Genomic DNA, 18,159 nt, shown 5'->3' with positions numbered 1-18,159 from the left:
TAATATTCTACTTTCAAACAAATCCTAGTTTACAGAGATTTCTATAAAATCATTCTTATGGATGTATCTGATTGATTTTACAAGATCTCACAGATTTTCAGTTGTTTCTTTTAAAAATCCATTACTTTTTTTACAATCAATGTCAATACAACTCTTGCTGAAAGTATCGCCTATACAAAGGTTATCATACCAGGGAAGGAGAGAATGCTATATGTAAATAAATGCCCAAGCATTTCCACTATCATTTCCTATTCTCAGACTCCCTTGTCTTCTTGAAAGTTTCATTTTTTGGTTACATTTTTCAGACTTATTGTTAGGCTGGGTCTATTCTAGAAAACGGTTGCTGACAATTTAAACAGCATAAAACCTCCTAGTATTGATAAAGTACACAAACAATTTCTCTAGCAAAATAAACTATCATGACAGCAGCATTTCTTTGCCAGTATAACTGCATTTACATGAGAGTTTTTTACCAGTATAAAAGTGCCAGAGCCTCCCCTCCACCTCTGCCTCAGTCCCTCCTTCACACTTCAGATACGAGTTTCTAGTGGAGACCTGACTGTTAATTTGCATTTTGGAGCAAATCAAAGTGTTGTGGAGGAAGGGGTAAAGTGTTATATAAAAATTACCTTGGAACCTGTTCTATATTTGTGTACATTGAATATAATGCTCTCCCCATGCACAGTATAGTTTTGTCTGGGAATTCTTTACTCTGTTCACAGAAGTGTGGGTTATAGCTTTCTTGTTCTAAGGACATCAGCAGACAAGGTTTGTTGGGTAAATCCGATAGCTTTTCTTAGACAAACTAAATAGTTGGAAAAAAATTTTTAGCAAGTTTTTGGGCACAAACACCCTATGGAGGAGTGTCTGCAGGTGGTCTGTACTCTTCTTGGATGGAGTGGCAAAGCAGCCAGAGGCCAGTACATACGCAAGAAATCCAATAAAATGTAAACGGAAGTGGTCAGTAGGTGAGAGAGATGGGGAGGAAGGGGAATGAATGTTGCTGTACTCAAAGGATGAGAGACGGAGGTGTGGGGGGGGATGAGAATAGCTGGTAAAAAAACCTAACTTATGTAGTGAAACCTGTTGCGACTGTGGAAGAGGGTGGCACTATCCCTGGGGAATGTTGTGACAGGCAAAAGCAAGAGAGAGATCTCCACACTTTGTAGTGAGGAGGAGGGGGTCCTATGGTGTGATGTGCTTTAATAGCTGTGCAATGAAAAGTGAAAGATTGACAGCAAAATGTAAGTCACCTGAGTTCAGAGCTAAGGGAACCTCCTCCTCTGAACTGCACCTACAGAAGATTCTGTACTGCTGGTTGAGAAGCATCTACAGAGTGCTGACAAAGTTATCAAAACATACAATATAACCCCATAAATCCGGATACCAAAAATCTGGAATTCTCGAAAATCTGGCACTTTCTAAAAATACACTAGATCAGGGAGTAGTGGTGGCTGGTCCTGAAGCAGTGGAGGGGGAAGCTTGCACATGGCGGCCACTGCCGCCATCCACCACCCTGTGCTGCCACTCTGTGTGGTGCTGCTGTGTTGGGACCGGCTGTCGCTACCCTCTCTTCGCCCCCCATCTCTGCAACCAGCCGCTGCTCTGGTTTAAAAAAACCAGAATTTTCAAATTTCTGGCAGGTGCTTGGTCCCGAGGTTGTACTGTACTTTGGAGAGAAAGAAACATGCATTTAAAAAGTCTTGGTCAATAGATCAGATCATGACATCAATAAAAACAGTTCAAATGTACAAATATCTCAACACAGGTAATGTCTTACTTTTGAGTGTTTCACTAAGCAACTTTAATGCTCATTTACTTTAGTTATCTGTAGGTAGATAACTAAGTAATCTTAGTTAAGTGCAATTTATCCTGCTAACAGATAAAGAAAAAGGGGAGCACTGTTAAAAAAATTTAAGTCTTGCAATGCAATAGCTCCAACTTGCCTGGGTCCTATTGTTAAACAAGATATTAGCTCATTAATTACACTGCACAGACGGATGACGTTTCTCCACTCAGTAACAGAGGTATCGGAAAAAGTAGCTTAAGGAACACAACATTCAAAACAATCATGAAGAATGAAATCTGTAATTTATTTTATTACATCTTGGTTGTGTTGTTAAAGCAATGCATTTTACACAGATTGTTTAGCCATTTTCTGCCATTCTTCTGCATTGAAAAAACCCCAACACGCCCATTATAGAAAGACAAAATGCAGGGAGAAAAATGTTAAAACAATGCGTTTCCTGTTTCAACAAACACTAAAAAGGAAGATGCTGCCAGCAGTTGCATACTTGTTTGTTTTATTAATGGTTAGTGGTTCATTTCACAAAACTTTGAAATACATTCGTACAGGTAGCAAAACTCAATATAGATTATACTAAATGTAACCATTTTTCTTTCACTAAACCTTCCATGTAGGCAGAATATTACTGATCTCACTTGGACTACTAATTTATCAAACACCCAAATGGAGAGAATCAGGTGAATGATGGGAACTCTTAGTTACAAGCTGATCCCATATTTATTAATAAATAGATATGCAAAAGGAAAATGACTTTAATGTGACATCTAGTAGCAGATATTACATCAAAAGACTTGTGTATGTATTTTAAAATAACATGAGGCAGCACTGGAGCAGATATACATGTTATCATTATAAATCTATGAATGGAAAAACCTATGTAACAAATGTTTCTGTGCTTTGAAATGGCGATAGGTTTTAGCAGAATTTCAAAGCCAACTAATATCTCCAGAAAGTGGCTTGTAAAACAAGTGTACTGGGGAGCTTTTTTAATGCTAGCTTTAATTACACATACTCACACTCTTAGAGCAATTGTAAACACTAGCAAGAAAAGAAGCCTAGGAAAACAGAAATTAAAATGGTGTTGTGAGGTAGGGAAGGAATTTCCTAGGAATTTAAATAAAAATATCAGTACATTATTAAATGTTAACAAATCCTTTTCCTCTACTGCTTCTAAAACATAGTGCTGTCAGCTTTAACATCTGTAGAAATACGAGTTGGAAGCAAACTGGTCATATTTATCTCTACATAAAATCAATCCGAGTAGTCTAGATGTCCACTAGTTTCAGTTTAATAGACTAATTTTAAATTTAAAGTAATATGTAATAATACTCTAGCTCTGATTCTTCAGACCTCTGATCAAGCTGTTTCCTTCATTAAAGAAGTTTATTCCAGTTGATTGCATCAGCGCATACATGGAAATGGGTGAATATGGAGTGGAATGAAGACCAAAGAACTTCTATTCTGGCATTTATTTGTACATTGACTGGATTGCTAGGTTCTCCCCTAAAATAGGAAATATTTTCAAATCGTCTTAAAACTGTAAATATTTGTTTCTTGAATTTCTTCAAGTACAATATGTTGCATGGAAATACTAGGAATAATGCTGTACGTGCCATAGTTCTAATTACTAAACAGTAATTCACAGCCTCAGAATTCTATTGTAATGGAGAAGGTGGAAAGGGGGAGGGAATCCTCTAAAGCTTCACAAATACAATAATGGGAGCCTACAACTTTTACTTAATAATGCCATGTGTGCTATCACTACTCCACAAGTTGTTTACAATACCAGTGGTTGACTCCTACGTAGTATTGAGAACAAGTCTTGGAATTTTACACTTCACTGCCCTTTCTCGTGAACATAGGAGAACACCAAATTAGATAATCCATGTACCAGAAGTGACATACGTAGAATCTACTTTTTGCTACACAGTCCAAGATTCTTAGCTCTTGGCAATTAGCTGGCACTTCAATTTTTGGTCCTAAAATGTCTTCAAATATTTCAGTAAGGTTAGCTGTACAGTGTAAGTCAGAAATGAAAAAGCCACATTATGGTGTGGCACAGAATGATCCATAAAAAGGATGCTCTTGCTAATTAAACACTGATGTTAAAAAACAAAATAACAAAACTGTAACCAGGCAATTTAAACACAAAGCAGTCTTCTCCAATTTAGTGAACGTTAGATTAGCATCAAAAATGACATCAGGCACAAACCAGCTATTCCACATCAGCTTGACGTTAAGCTAACAGCGTAAAACTGACCAAAGCCAGGTAATACTAGCTCTGAGAAAGTAAAATATTGTTTTACAACTAATTTACTGCTTCCTATTCTTAATACTTACCTTTTTGTCCTAGTATGTTGTCTGCTGAAAAATAAGTGAGGTTGGGCAGGAGAAAAGATTCTTTATAAAATGTTGAAAGGACATTACTGTACTTTGTAGCCACTTGTGAACAGTCCCTCTTCTTTTCATCCTCACAGTATTCTTTGCAGGAAGCTGCAGGGTAGGGTTTTGTATTTGAACTAAAATCACCGTCTACCATAGTTACTCGAATACAAGACAAAGTTTTTGTCCCCAATTGGCACAGGGGGAAAAAGCCCCTCATCTTTTAATTGCATACAAGGACATGTCACTAAATATACTGTTTATCATTAAACTGCTGCCAAAAGCAGCACATGCTCAGTAATAGAAAACAACCATGAAGTTGATTAAATGCAGGCAAAACTGAGCATGACTATAAAACACATGCCCCATAGGTTACATCCAGACAAATGTGGCTGTGCAGTATGCAGTATATGGCACCACAGACATGTCTGCAGTGCCACATACTGCACACCCAGCAGTCCTCTGTGCTGCAGGGCAGCACCATGGGTTGTTTTTTTCTCTGGATATTCAGGGCTAAAAAAAAAACCTGTACCAAAAAAAGTGGAGCACTACATGTAGGGTCAATGCATGCCACTTAAAACTGAAGCCTGGCCAGCCAGAGCCATGGTCCAGCTGCCAGGCAGGCTCTGAGTGGCAGGATTGCTGCTGATGCAGCCTTAGGAGGCCTCCAGAACCCCAGGTAAGGCTGCTGAGGGCAGCCCAGTGCTGGCCTCAGCCTCCCCTACCCCACCCACGTTAACCTGCCATGCCCCAAAAGGCACAGGTGTTCCCCAGGGACAAGGTAAGCCACTGTAGTTGTCCCCGGGGAAACAAACGTCTACACGTGTGCACATGGCCATAGTGGGCAAACATGCTGATGGGAACCTACCACAAGAATAGGTTAGTGCAACCCATTTGAATAAGACATATGGTAGCTCCCCTCACTGTTGACTGTTTCAACTCAAGGGCAGCCATGACATTTCTAATTACTGGGGGCTTGTCTTATAATCAGGGTTGTCTTCTATTTGAGTAAATACAGTACTTCAATGAGACCAGAATTTGACCATTAGTCCGCTGAACAATGGTTTCCTTCAATTTTATTATACAAGTGAAATTTGCTCTACATTGCTGGCCAAATAGCATCCTGGCAGCTTGATGGGTTGGTGCTTGATGAAATTACTTGTGCTGATATTAGATACTGATTAAAATGCTTAATGATCTTCCTTGATTTTAAATTGCTAGCTCAGACTTGCGAAATACTACCAAAGTATTCCCTTCATTCCCACTTTTTTCCCTGCTTCTTTTTAGTCTTTTCTCTGTTTCTTCTACATTTAGAAGTTTATGCAGCCTGGAAATACCATGACCATAAAAAAACTGAATGTTGATGAATTATGCACTTCTGGCTCCACAATACACCCCAAATCACTATTTAACAACAAATGCAAGTCACTTCTTTAATGTACTAGATGGGTCCAAAGATTAAAATATATTTTAAACTAATCTATTTTTAAAGGTGGAGAGTCAGGGGACAACTGGTGTAAAATAAAAAGGATTTCCAGGCCCAGGGTGAACACAATGCTTTTAAAATATTTGTTTCTTAAAAAAAACTCTCTAAGAGATCAAAATATTGATAAAACCTTTCGTGTTTGGGTTTGATCATAGACAAGCATGATGCAGGAGAGCAGAGTTACATTCTTATGATGGCAGTCACCATTTGTCATGCTTTCCTCATGCAAAACTTTGTACCACACTATCCATTAGTGGAAATGTAAAATATGTCACAATGGTAAAGAGACAATCATGTTAACTCATCCTCAAATACTGTCAGTGTCTAGAATTGTCAAATTTGGATATTTGGCCTGAAATGGCATAACTGCAGCAGTTGTCTAAGGTTTTATTATTTCCTTGATAACCAATCCCATCAGGCCACTTCCAATGAGTGAATGGTGCCAAACAATGCTTGCTCAAGTACTAAAATCTTGTCAGAAGCTTTTAGGAAAAATAAATGAGTTGTATTTTGGTTTTATACCTACCATAAACTTTCTTTTAAGACCACAGAAAATAATAAAAAAGTACACTTTTTTTTTCTATTTTAGCACCATTACGAAGTCAGGATCTAAACCTCAATTTTGCCACTGTGGTTGTACATTGCAGCTCATAAGCTGGTGTAGCCGACAGAAAGCATTTAGGCTTCAGTACTTTAAAAGTGAAGAATCACTGGATTTGCTGATGACCAAGTACAATAAAGGTTTTAGCTTTTTTAGATTAAATTAAGTTTGATTTTCCTGATGCCTGTACAGCAGAATTGGGATGCTTTTCTGTCAGCTAAATCCAAGTCCAAGTCCCTTTGGTCTCTGGATTGCTCTTATAGGTTCTGATATTCCTTTGCCATCTGGTCCAAGGCCCGTGCCAGGAGTCCAGCCCATACTTTGAAGCATTCTGTTTCCAATGTTGTTTTCTGGGATTGGCTGTACGTTTTCACCTACAAACCCTGAGATTAAAGAAACACAGAGCATTAATCAGAACTGCCATGTGGAGAAGAGCAGGATAATCTCCCTTAAAGCCTTAAACCTTCTTATTCTCCTAATTCATCTAATAGGTTGCTAGAACAGCCTGTCTTTGCACATGCTGACCTCATGGCTGCATACTGATTCCAGGCAGTATAGTTAAAGGTTTCTTTCTTTTCCTTTTCTTTTTTAAGGGAGGCTCGATTTTCAACCATTACAAAAAATCTTTCCTGAAGATCCCTTAACAGTTCACAGGATGTTAGACTCAAAATTCATAACTGAAAGAAATCTACCAATGTCTAGACAGGGCTACTAAAGTATATGACAACACATAGATATTGAATGTATGAATAAGTGCCATTACACTCCAACTCTCCATTCCTATTAATGCTCCAAATGCTCTTTGACCAACAGATGCGCTGAAATATTTAATATAAAATAATAATTTGTGATATGAGTATTATGTGTGTTATATACACCCCAATTATGTGCAGAAAAATTCAAAGGTATGAGCTGAGTTCTGGGGGCTGCATGTGGCAGCATGGAGCCAGCTCAGCTTGGCCTGCTGGTGCATGCATTTGAACCAGACTGGGCTGGCTCTGTGCCAGCATGTAGGGCTTGAGGCACTGCAGGCAGGAGCTGTGTGCCACTGGCCCAGGCTGGCTTCAGCAGCCCGCCTGTTTCAATGGCATACAGACCAGGAGCCAAAGAGAGTTGTGCACCATTGATTTGGGCGGACTCCGTGCCTCCACATGTGGCTTTCCTCTGGAGCCAGCCCAGCCCAGCCCAATGGTGCACAGCTCCCGTTTGCAGTGCCACAAGTCTCACATGCAGCCAGCCTGGTCTGGTCTGAAGGCACACGCTAGTTGGCCGGGCTGGGCCAGGTTTGTGTTGCTGCATGCAGCCCTCGGGACTCAGCTGGAGCTGCATGCCGCTGGGGAGCTCTGCCTGCCGTGGCCATGAGCACCCCGAGGGCCTGCTGCTGGCAGCTGGTGCCACTGGCAACAGGGGCTGTGCACCATGCAGATACGTGTGGCAGGGGAGGCCAACACCCACCCATACACACCCCATACTCCTACAGCAGGCAGGAGCTCCCCTCCACACTCACCAGCTGTCCAGTTGCATGCTACGACACTCAGTGCCTCCACATGGGGGTCTCAGCTAGAGTGCCTGGAGCCCTGCAGAGGTGGTGACACAGAGCCTGCCCAAATTAAATTAGGCGATATTATGTAATAATGCATGGTCATACATTTTATGCGCAGAATTACATGGGCCCATAATTGCGTTATTATCCAGGGTGTAATTATATATTCTATAGCATAACAATACTATGTATGGTCTAATAAAAGATATCACATCTACTCAAAGAACCTTGCCTGCCTACATATGATTATAAACTTAATGGAATAATTTATTATTAAATCTCCACAGCAGCAACAAAAGCTGAGCAGACAATTGGCCTGTCTCCACTCCTTTGAATCCTACCTCTATAAATTTGCTTTACTAAAAATTACAGAATAGAATAAAGCACAGATATCAAAGTTGGGATGGACAGTACAGAAAACAAAACAGCTTCAGCTCACCACCATGCACTATTTTTTTGTTTTGGTTATTGATTTCTGTGTTATACTCTATAGGAGTAATTTTTAAAATCTTCATAGCCTTAAAATTCTCTTAAAAGTATTTTCCTTACACATCCAGCTCCTGGACACCACTAAGCAAAATACTTTTGCCATCACAAAATATATCTGTGAAAGTGAATAAAATTTGGGTGACAACCAGCTAGGAAGAAATTCTGATCCTGCTGACACAACAGTAAGAGTTAGTTGACATTAGTGAAGGTGTTCTGTATTTGTGTCAGCATAACTGAGAATACAGTCTAGTCCATGGTTTGTGAAGTGCTTTATAGGAGATAAAAATATTCACTTTGCTTTTTTTTTTTTTTATAAAAAGAAAAAAAATGGTTATTGTATGTCATCAGGTACAAGGAATCCTTAATTAATACCTTCTTTTAGCCTAGTGGTATGACACCCTATGGGTTTTATTCATGTTTTGATAATACTGCACGACTCAGTTTACCTCATTTGTCTGTGCATAGAGAAAGTAAGGTTAATAGGGTCCCTGCTAAGTGTCAAAGCTATGAGCAGGAAGAGACAAGACGGAGCTCCAACATCAACAGATGTGAACAGTTTTGCTGACATGTCAACAAAAGGTGGGGATTACAGGTAACAAGGAGGAGATGTCCAGAGAAGCGGGGGATGGGGGGCAGGGGGAAGAGACAGATGTCCCCTTCCTTACCATAAAAATTGTTATGCTACCATGAAGTCCAAGCAAATAGACATCCATGCCATTTGTTTTCTACAAATACCCAAAATTTGTGCCTGCAACAAAGGTGATTTTAATTTATGCCTTTTATTATGGCTGATGTCTATTTGCTCTGTGGTGACAGTGCGGGCTGCCTGGAGCCCTGGGATCTCTGGGGCGGGTCCCCTTAAAGGTGCGTTTGGGGGGGAAGTCAAGGTTTTCCCCACTTACAGGGATGCACCCCCAGGATCTCTGGGGAGGAGGTCTCTATAAGCAGGGAAACCTAGGCTTTCTCTGATTATGGATATGTGCCTTTGTAAGTGGTAAAAGCTGGGCAAGTGCTCCCAGGGCTTGAAGGGCACAATCTTATTTGGGAATTCCTGGGGCATGCAAAACCAGGGCCCCTCAAGCCCCATGAGAATGTCGCCCATTGTCCTGCAGTATCAACAGATGGGACAACGGATAATGTGCCCTTTGCCCAATGAAGTGGATCAGCTATGTCAGGACATATCTCAGCACAGGCAATCTGCTTCATTTGAGGATGTCTATTCCTAGTCTGGGATAAACACGACAATGGGAGAGCACACTAAACAAACAGGTTTCTGGGGAATGAAGGGGTGGAGTGGAGAGTCTAGTCTGAGATGAGTGAGCAGTAGTGGAGATTTGGGACTCAGGCCCTGGAAAGACTAGAAAAGGAACAGGTAAGCACCTCTGAGAGTGCCCGTAGCTGGGCCGGCTGGGCTGGGGACTGACAGGCTGCTTAACCCCTTTGGAAGCAGGGGGCAGAGAACCTCTGGCTGGGTGACTTTTGCCCCACTAAATACCTTTACTGAAGAGACTGACTACTTTACTGCTTGAAACTTTGGGATGCATTGGGCCTTCTTAGTAGAAGGTAAAGTCCCTCTCAGTAGCCCTGGATGATAGCTTCTTGAGTCACGGCACAGAGAACCAGGGAAGGCAAGAGACCAAGAGGTCAGGGTCTCAGAGTAGGAAGGAGGCTGGGCTCTCCCCCCCACACTTTAGAAGCTACACCTGGGTTAGCTTTGATTGAGGCCAGACACCAGGCAAGGCTGCAGTGGTCCCAGGCAAACACCCCATTGGATGGCACTCCGTGACAAGCGCTACTGTGCAATATACTGGGCAGTGGCTTTACAAGGAAACGTAAGTCTGAAATGCATTAGACCGGGAATTTCAATTTTAAAGAAAGCCAGCTGCTATGCTTTTGAGCATGTTTTCTATAAAAATAGGTTCTTAGTCTCATTATTCCTTATTTTCAAGCAGGGGAGGAAGGAGGACCCAGGTAAATGATGCAATTTAACATGGGTAAATGCAAGGTGCTTCTCTTGGGGAGAAAGACTCTCCAACACACCTACAGACTGGGAATTACCACTGTGAGTACCATGGCAGTGGAAAGAGATCTCAGAGTCCTGGTTGATTCAAAAATTAACATGAGTGTGACGAGGTAATAAGTAAGGCTAACCGCACTCTTTCTTGCATTAGTTTTGGTCACCACACTTCAAGAGGGATGTGGACAACCTTGAGACAGTCCAAAGGACCTACTCATATGGTTGAGGGCCTGCAGGGAAGACTCTATGAAGACAGACTGAAGGACCTGAATCTCTTCAGCCTCCGCAAGAGAAGGCTGAGAGGTGATCTGGTGGCTGTCTACAAACTCATCGGGAGGGCCGGCAGCGAATAGGGGGCACTCTGTTTACCAGGGCCCCCTTGGGGTTTCTAGAAATAATGGCCCCAAACTGAAGGAGAACAGATTTAGATTGGACATAAGGAAGAAATTCTTTACAGTGAGGGTTGCCAAAATATGAAATGGGCTTCCAAGGGAGGTGGTGCTTTCCCCTACCTTGGAGGTGTTCAAGAAGAGATTGGATAGGCATCTGGCTGAGGTTACTTAACCCCAGCGCTCTTTCCTGCCTGGAGCAGGGGCTTGGACCCGATGATCTGCCAGGTCCCTCCCGACCCTAGAAATCTATGAAATCTAGTCCCATGGTATTACCTTTTGCCCGATGTCTTCTTAAAGGAAAAGCAATCTGACTCTCAGTGAGCATTTTGCCGGAAGTGCTGGGGGTTAACTGGTCTAGGTGCTAATGCAGCAGCAGAAGAAAATGAAATGTTAAGGGCATTCAATTAAATCCAGAGCCTGCCCTCTCCCATCAACTCTTTATACTCCTGCACAATAGGAGTTTTAGAGCTGATGTGCTGGTAAGCTTTCCTGTGCCTGGCTGTCTTGTGGGGGATATGAATGCAGACAGCATGATAGTCACTTCCCCATGTCATAATTAGCAGTAAAACATACATCATGCCCTCCAAAGAGTAAAAAAGGTTGAAGTCTCTTTACTGAAGGCTCTTTGTTTAATTGGTGGTGAATGAATGTGAAAAACTTACTGGGCTTGGGGCTTTTGCCATTTAATGTCCCATGTACTTAGCCTAGCCTGCTTTTTGAGAACGACAGTAACTACTGTAGACACACTATAGTTATCTGCTTTGGGAGATAGTAAAATTTTCAATCACTTACCACTGATGAGCAACCAGTTTAGAACTGGATTAACTTTACTAAGAAGTATTGGAACAAAAGTTGAACAATAATTTGGAAGCTCCTTTTTTAACGCACAAATCCAGAAAGCTAAAGACAAAACCCCAACAGTGAAAAAGGCATTCACAGGCAGAAGTCATAGTGAAGATGAGAGGTGCATACCCAAGCCATGCAATGATTATAACAACAAATTTACAGTACTCAAGCATTATCCACTGTTGTGCTGTTTATATTCAGTCACACTGTGGCCAGATAAAAGGCAGACAGATCTCTACTATCCCAGGCCCTGAGTCAAAGAAAAAGGGAAGAGCATTGAGAGAAAGCAAGCTTTAATACTGGTTTGAAGCTATGTTTAACGCTAGGCGATAAAGGCTTTAAAGACAGTGGGCTCCAGTCCCCAAGAGGAGCCTCTTGAACTGACCAGCACAAAATTCAATAACAAAGATGTCTTTTCTTTTCAGGCCCCCACAGGCAGAGTCAATTTCAATACAGAAAAGTCCTGACTGACTGAGCATACACAACACAGACCTTGCAATCTTATTTGCTATTGCTTCTAGCACAGAACAGGGAGACGAACACCCCCTTGACACATCTCGTCCCCCCCCCCCCCAAAAGCACACTTCCTATGAATGAACTAAGTGAAAGAAACACTGCTGCTAAAAGTGTGAATTACTGCACTTCTTGGAAGGACTAAAAGTGATGAAATTGATAGGGTGCTTCCAATGTCTTAAAAACAGTGGGGCAACAACTTAACTAGGGAGAAGAAAGATCTGACGGAGGAGGACAAATGACCAAAGCATATATTACTTTTTTTCATACTTTCTCAGAATTGGAAATGCCACACCATTCTTGAATCTACACATCAGTGACAGAAACTCTCCCTGGAATGGTAAGCTGTACAGAACAGCTGAAAACAGTAAATCCCTGTGCTGGTTTGCTATAGTTAAACATGCATGTATGTAAAATAATATACATCTTGCTATATAAAATACCATTTCTCATTCAACAAAAGGAACCTTGGAAAGAGGCTCCACAGATGTACAATCCATATTCTGAAATGTGCCCACTTAATAAACTGATGTTTCAATTTTTGATTTTTTAAACAGGATAATGGATAATTATTTGTTTGTAAGGAGACTTCTTTTAAAATACAGACCATAATTATTTTTGCCTCTTGAGTTTCCTATTAGAACTCAACTTCAAACCCCTGTTTTATTCTCACTCCCATCCCAGGTAAAAATGTACCAATCAACAACAGGTGAGACATTGGTTTGCTTTCAGTCTTAGTTTTTGTGCACAAAGTTTCTCTCTCACACAGAGGACCCTCTACACATGCAGATAAAGGTGCAATGGGATCTAATGAACAATCCCTACGATTGTGCCACCTGCCATTCCACACATGTATGACAAGAAGTGTGATTGTGGGATCACAAATTAGATCCCATTGTATCTTACTGCCAGTGCAGAGAGAGCCCGAACCTGGGTTCTCCCTGCACCAGCAGGAAGTAAGCTCCTGCAGCTGGGGCCTTGATGAGGCCCTCCTGCAGCTGGGAGCCATGCCAGTTGGGAGCTCCCGGGTGTACATGGGTCCCCCCCCAAGCTAGGAGCTCCAATCAGCTAACAGGGCTCACAGGAGCCTCCAGCCACACATTCAATTAGCTGGTAGAAAGCAGCTTTAAAGTTATTACACATGTCTTGTGGAAAAGCTTTGTAGCTTATCTTCCTTTTATCACACCATTAATTGACTTAACTGATGTTAAGGCATGAACAATGGGCTACTCCACCATAAGTGTAATGTGTAGATGGGGCCACAGACCCATACCACTATCCCCTCCCCTCTACACACTCACACCAGGCATGTCCATAAAGAGTTTCGGGGTTTTGTTTGTAATTTCTGAAAAAGTAAAAACCAAAACCAAAAAGAACAACCAATAACTTCACTGGAACCTAAATTTACTCATTTACTTTTCTGTTTTAATTTTCAAAATAAAAGTGTAGGTGGTCTGTATTTTATTAAAAAGGAACCAGCTAGGTAATCTTGATGGCTAACTCTGACAGTAACTTTGTAAAGACTGAACCATATCACAGGTATTTTTTTCACATTGAACTTCCCCCTATGCCATTTGAAGTAGCAATTTTATTAATCACAATCATTTTCCTTTATGTTATACCCAGGTGTTGCCAACCATTCTCTTGCTGACTGGCTGTAGGATGGGAGAGGAGGCTATTATACCAAGATACATTGGCATTATTATTATTATTTGCTTCGGGCTTTTATTTTCTAATTAAAAAGCAGGAATTGTCCTTGCTTGCAGACTGCATCCCCAAGCTCAGCTTCTAATTCAGTGTCAATGGCACTTTTTGAACTAGCCGACAGGGGTTTTGAGAGTGGTCCAAGCACAGTGGCCCTGAAAAGGGCTGAATTAGCTCTGGGTTATATTTAATTTGACCCACCCAGAAGCAAGAATGAGAACAACCCACTGCTGCCACCTCATGGCAAAGCAACTATGCAAAATGTGACATGTGAAAGGCAGCAATGGAATTGCTAACTGCATCTGTGGTTTAAAAGTTCACTAGGATGGGAGAGAAGCTCTAATGAGGAATCCAAGTCAGCACTCTCTTAACAACTTTAAAGAGATTGATTTACTGATCCTTTTGCCTCTTTAGAGGCTGCAAAATTTGATGGTAACTCTAATAATTTTTTTCCTGATTTGCCAGATCACTGGTCAGCTCACTGCGATGGCACATACTAGGGAAAAACAGGGAAGGATAGGAAGGAGAGTGACCTGCTTGGTAAGCCAGAGCTCTGAAATTCCTTTACCTCTAATTAGCAATAAGCAGAGGAAGATAGTAGGGCTGTGTGAACCTTCGGTCACTAATTTGATTCAGAGGCGATTCAGCCCGATTCAACACCTGAATCGAATCAGGAGACCCATTAATTTCTCCGAATTGAATCAGAAGCCTCCGATTCAATTTGGAGAGATTGGACGATTCGGATATAGACACAGCTTTATATGTTTTTTCTACATAGCTCAAGGTACCAGGCGGCTTGTGAATGCTGAGATGGTGGGGCGGATGCGGCGTCCCATGGGAGCGTGCTCGGTGGCGGACCCAGAACTGGACCAGAAGCACTTCTAGTCTACTTCCGGGTCCACAGTGGAGCACATGGGGGACACCCCCTCTCCCCAGCAACTGGTGTCTCCTGGGTCGGGGGAGGGGGGGAAACGGACACCCAGGGCCCCCCACGGCCAATTGCCGAGCTGGGAAGTGCTTCCAGTCCACTTCTGGATCCACCGCTGAGTAAGCAAGGGGGCCTCCCCATGCTCCTGTTGGACGCTCCATCTGCCCCACCATCTCAGTGTTCATGAGCCATGCCTGGTACCTTGAGGTATGTAGAAAAAACATAAAGCTGTGTCTATAGCCAAATTGCTGCTTCTCTGAATCAGAATTGAATCTTCAGATTCGGATTCGGCTGAATCAAATCGGGACAGTGATCCAAATCAGCAAATCACTGTCCCCCGAATTGGGCTGAATCTAAATCAAATACGGCCTGCTTCGCACACCCCTAGTACTTAGGTGTGCTGGTCTGAAGTCAGATAGAAGCCAGAGCTGGGTGGCAGCTTAGAGACTAACTCATTTAGAACGGCATAATCTTTAATAGGTGAGATGCTGCTTTGTCTGATGCTATGTTATTTATCTAGCTAACATCTGATGAAGTAGGCTGTTACCATAGGTGATTCCAGGATTTAAAAAAAAAGAAAAATGGGAGGGGTGCAGAAACAGCAACTAGCTCTGCAGCGCTCAGCCTCACCTCCCCATGCTGGGGTAGGTAGGCCATATTGCAGTAACAGCAGCAGGGGACCTTTTTTTAAGCACCTGAGGGCATGTCTAAAAGAGATGCTACATTGTCATAGCAATGAACTATGGTGACATAGCTCATTGCTATGACCACATTGCACTGGCGGGCACAAAACGTGATGCTGACTTTACCGTTCAGTAGCTCATTGCTACTGTACTGTGGGGCTGGAAATGACCCATGCACCACAGGGACTGTGCAGTAATGGTGTTTAGTACTTGCTAAAGCAAATACCAAATGACCAGGGGCAAGGGGGCACATGTAGGCGCACCCTGAAGCAGGTAAAAATTCCCCCTTCCTCTCCCTTCCATGCTCACTGGCACCAAACCTCCTCTCTCCTACCTCTTCCTGGTGCTTCCTCTGGCTGATCTGGTAATAGGGAGAGCCCTAGAACCCTTTCTGCTTACCTTTCTGGACCATCTTGCTGCCACTCCTGCCCTACTCTAGCTGGGGCTGCAGGGAATCTTTGTGGAGAGCCACATTTGGTTGAGAACAGCAGTGGTAGCATATGGGTTCCCCTTCCTCACATCTGCTCCCAGGCTGGCAGGGAACACCTGGGGGACTGTGGAAGGAGAAGGAAACTGCCCACCAGTGTTACTGCTGCTGTCTCTGGCTTAGCCTGCCTCCTGAGCATCCCAGTTGGAGTAGGGAAGAGGTGGCTCTGGAGATCCTCATTCTTGGGTCAGTCTTTAGCAGCAGCAATCATGGGGGGGAAGGGGAGGGGTCATACCACTAAGCGTGGAGGGGAATGGGGGGGGGTGCAGGTAGTCTTACCTGATTTGGTGACATCAAGTCCCTGGTTGCTGTTCCTGTGGCACGTTCTGAAAAGGAGGCAGAGTGCAACCACACCAATGCACCCTTTCTAGACCCACTCCGCTACAAAAGCTTGTGCCTTAGCAATAGCAGTGACTCAACAAACGTGCTTGTTTACGTATACATACTCTGGAACCCATTTCTATTACATTTTTGGCTGCATACATATTCAAAAGACTTACTTATAAAGCCTATAAATGTAAAAACAACAAAATCATTTGTAAAGATTTTTTAAGAAAACAATAAACTTGCCACATTTTTAAAATTTTAAAATTATATTTATGATGGCATTAAAGGCATCTTTCCATGAAAAATTAAGATGCAATTTTTCTTAACAGCTGTTGAAACAGGTATAGTCTGGTTAAACAGTGCACTAGCATTCAGTGCCATACCCTTGATTTTACAGTGATTGCCACGAATTAATTTAATTCCATCTGTAAGCTAAAATCAGATCAGAGGTCTGATGCTGCTGCAGGCTCCACATCTGTTTAATCATTTTTGGATACAACAGCTTGCAAAAGTTCAAGTTTTAAATTTGCTTAATATCAAAGCAATAATGTTATACTAGTGTGCAAATCTCAACAAGAAACAACAGAGTCAATATTCAGATTTGAACTAATGGATAAAATGCAAATCTTTTTTACCTTACTCACTAAATGTTTCCTTTTCAGAAAACCAAAGCCTACCTACTAAGCTTTTGTTTGTCATAAGATTAACAAAATCAGGGACCCTATGAACCACTATTGCAACTTGACATATTCATCTAGCTGGGAACCTTGTAATCTTGTTATCATTAATGGGGAACATTCCTAGCTTGGTTTAGATACCATTGTGACATCACTTCAATTATTTTGGATTTATCCTCAAGCAAGTCAAGCAAGACTGTGATTTGGTCTCTTCAGGAAACTTTTGTTAAGAAAACAATAAAAACATCTCTTTAGTCATGAATAAGAGAGACAATTTTCTGCTTTGGCTATGAGAGTGTATTTTTTATGCTAAGGATAATTTTTATAACAATTTTCAGAAAATGATACTGCATAGTAATCTGGTCTTGGCCTTTCTTTAAGATTAAGACTCATGAGTGAAACAGCTATATAGCATTCAGCAACTATTATTTCCTCTTCTATCACTCCTGGCAGCCCTAAATCCTTTAAATCCTTTCCTAGAAGGATCCCCTTTTGCTTGGGTAATTTTTGCAATACATGGCCTGCTAACCCTTACCCCCTACTCTCGATCTCACTTACGTATATCACAGCAGAGTCAGCCTTTCTACCTCTGATCTTCAAGCAGCACTGTGGAAGGTAATTCACTTGTGTAATTGGCTCAAGAGATGAAAATCTTGTATCTGCCTCTCTTAGCCACTAATCTATCCAGCTGACTGCAAGCCTAATTGGCAGCTTGTTTAGTAATTTGGCTCCTAAAGTGTTGTATTGATGTTGGATAAACAGCCAATGGAAGGAGAGAAGATGCATGCTGCTTCTCCTTTAAAAACTTCACCCTGGTTTCTGAAGCCTCTTTACTATTCTATATATTCTTTTTTGTTTACTGTTTCTTTACCAGCTAGCTGAAGGAAAGGGCTTCACCACAGGAGGTACTGACTTTTATATAAGATGCCATTCTAACAAAACATTATTAAAATCATAAACTGATATCATCTTTATAAGGACATTCTCTCTAAAGTGAGAATTGTGATGCACAAGTATGAGATTCTTTGTTTTTAAACTCTATTGGCTGTTTGTGTTGAGTCAACAGCAATGTCATAGTTGAGAGCCATCCTATGTTTTTAAGTGCTATTGCTGTGGTGGTTCAAGTATTTATAATGTACCTGCCAAATGTTCACAAATGCTTGTTGTTAATCTGACATGTAAGTGCATGTTTCAAAACCGTAAGAGACACAGGTGTAAATATGACATTATTCAGCTAAACATTTGGGACCACATTTTCAGACAGAGATCCCCAGTTT

At 41.7% G+C, this 18,159-nt stretch overlaps 1 protein-coding gene across 2 annotated transcripts in view; it reads right to left on the bottom strand.

The window, feature by feature from the left end:
* The window catches only part of GPATCH2 (G-patch domain containing 2), a 257,162-nt gene that overhangs the window by 35,065 nt on the left and 203,938 nt on the right, over positions 1-18,159 (bottom strand). The window contains exon 11 of one of the 2 annotated variants that reach the window (XM_090048834.1): positions 2,075-6,659. The exons of the other annotated variant lie outside the window; for it this stretch is intronic. Within the exon in view, the coding sequence (XP_089904960.1) occupies positions 6,490-6,659 (170 nt within the window). The 3' untranslated portion in view covers positions 2,075-6,489. Of the gene's footprint in view, positions 1-2,074; positions 6,660-18,159 lie in introns of those variants that run through there. 2 annotated transcript variants of the gene reach the window in all.

This window comes from Crocodylus siamensis, chromosome 1 (assembly GCF_052110815.1).
Source record: "Crocodylus siamensis isolate JL-2025a chromosome 1, ASM5211081v1, whole genome shotgun sequence".
Classification (NCBI taxonomy): Eukaryota; Metazoa; Chordata; order Crocodylia; family Crocodylidae; genus Crocodylus; species Crocodylus siamensis.
Note: the sequence above shows the minus strand (reverse complement) of the source record. Positions and strands in the feature narration are given on the sequence as shown.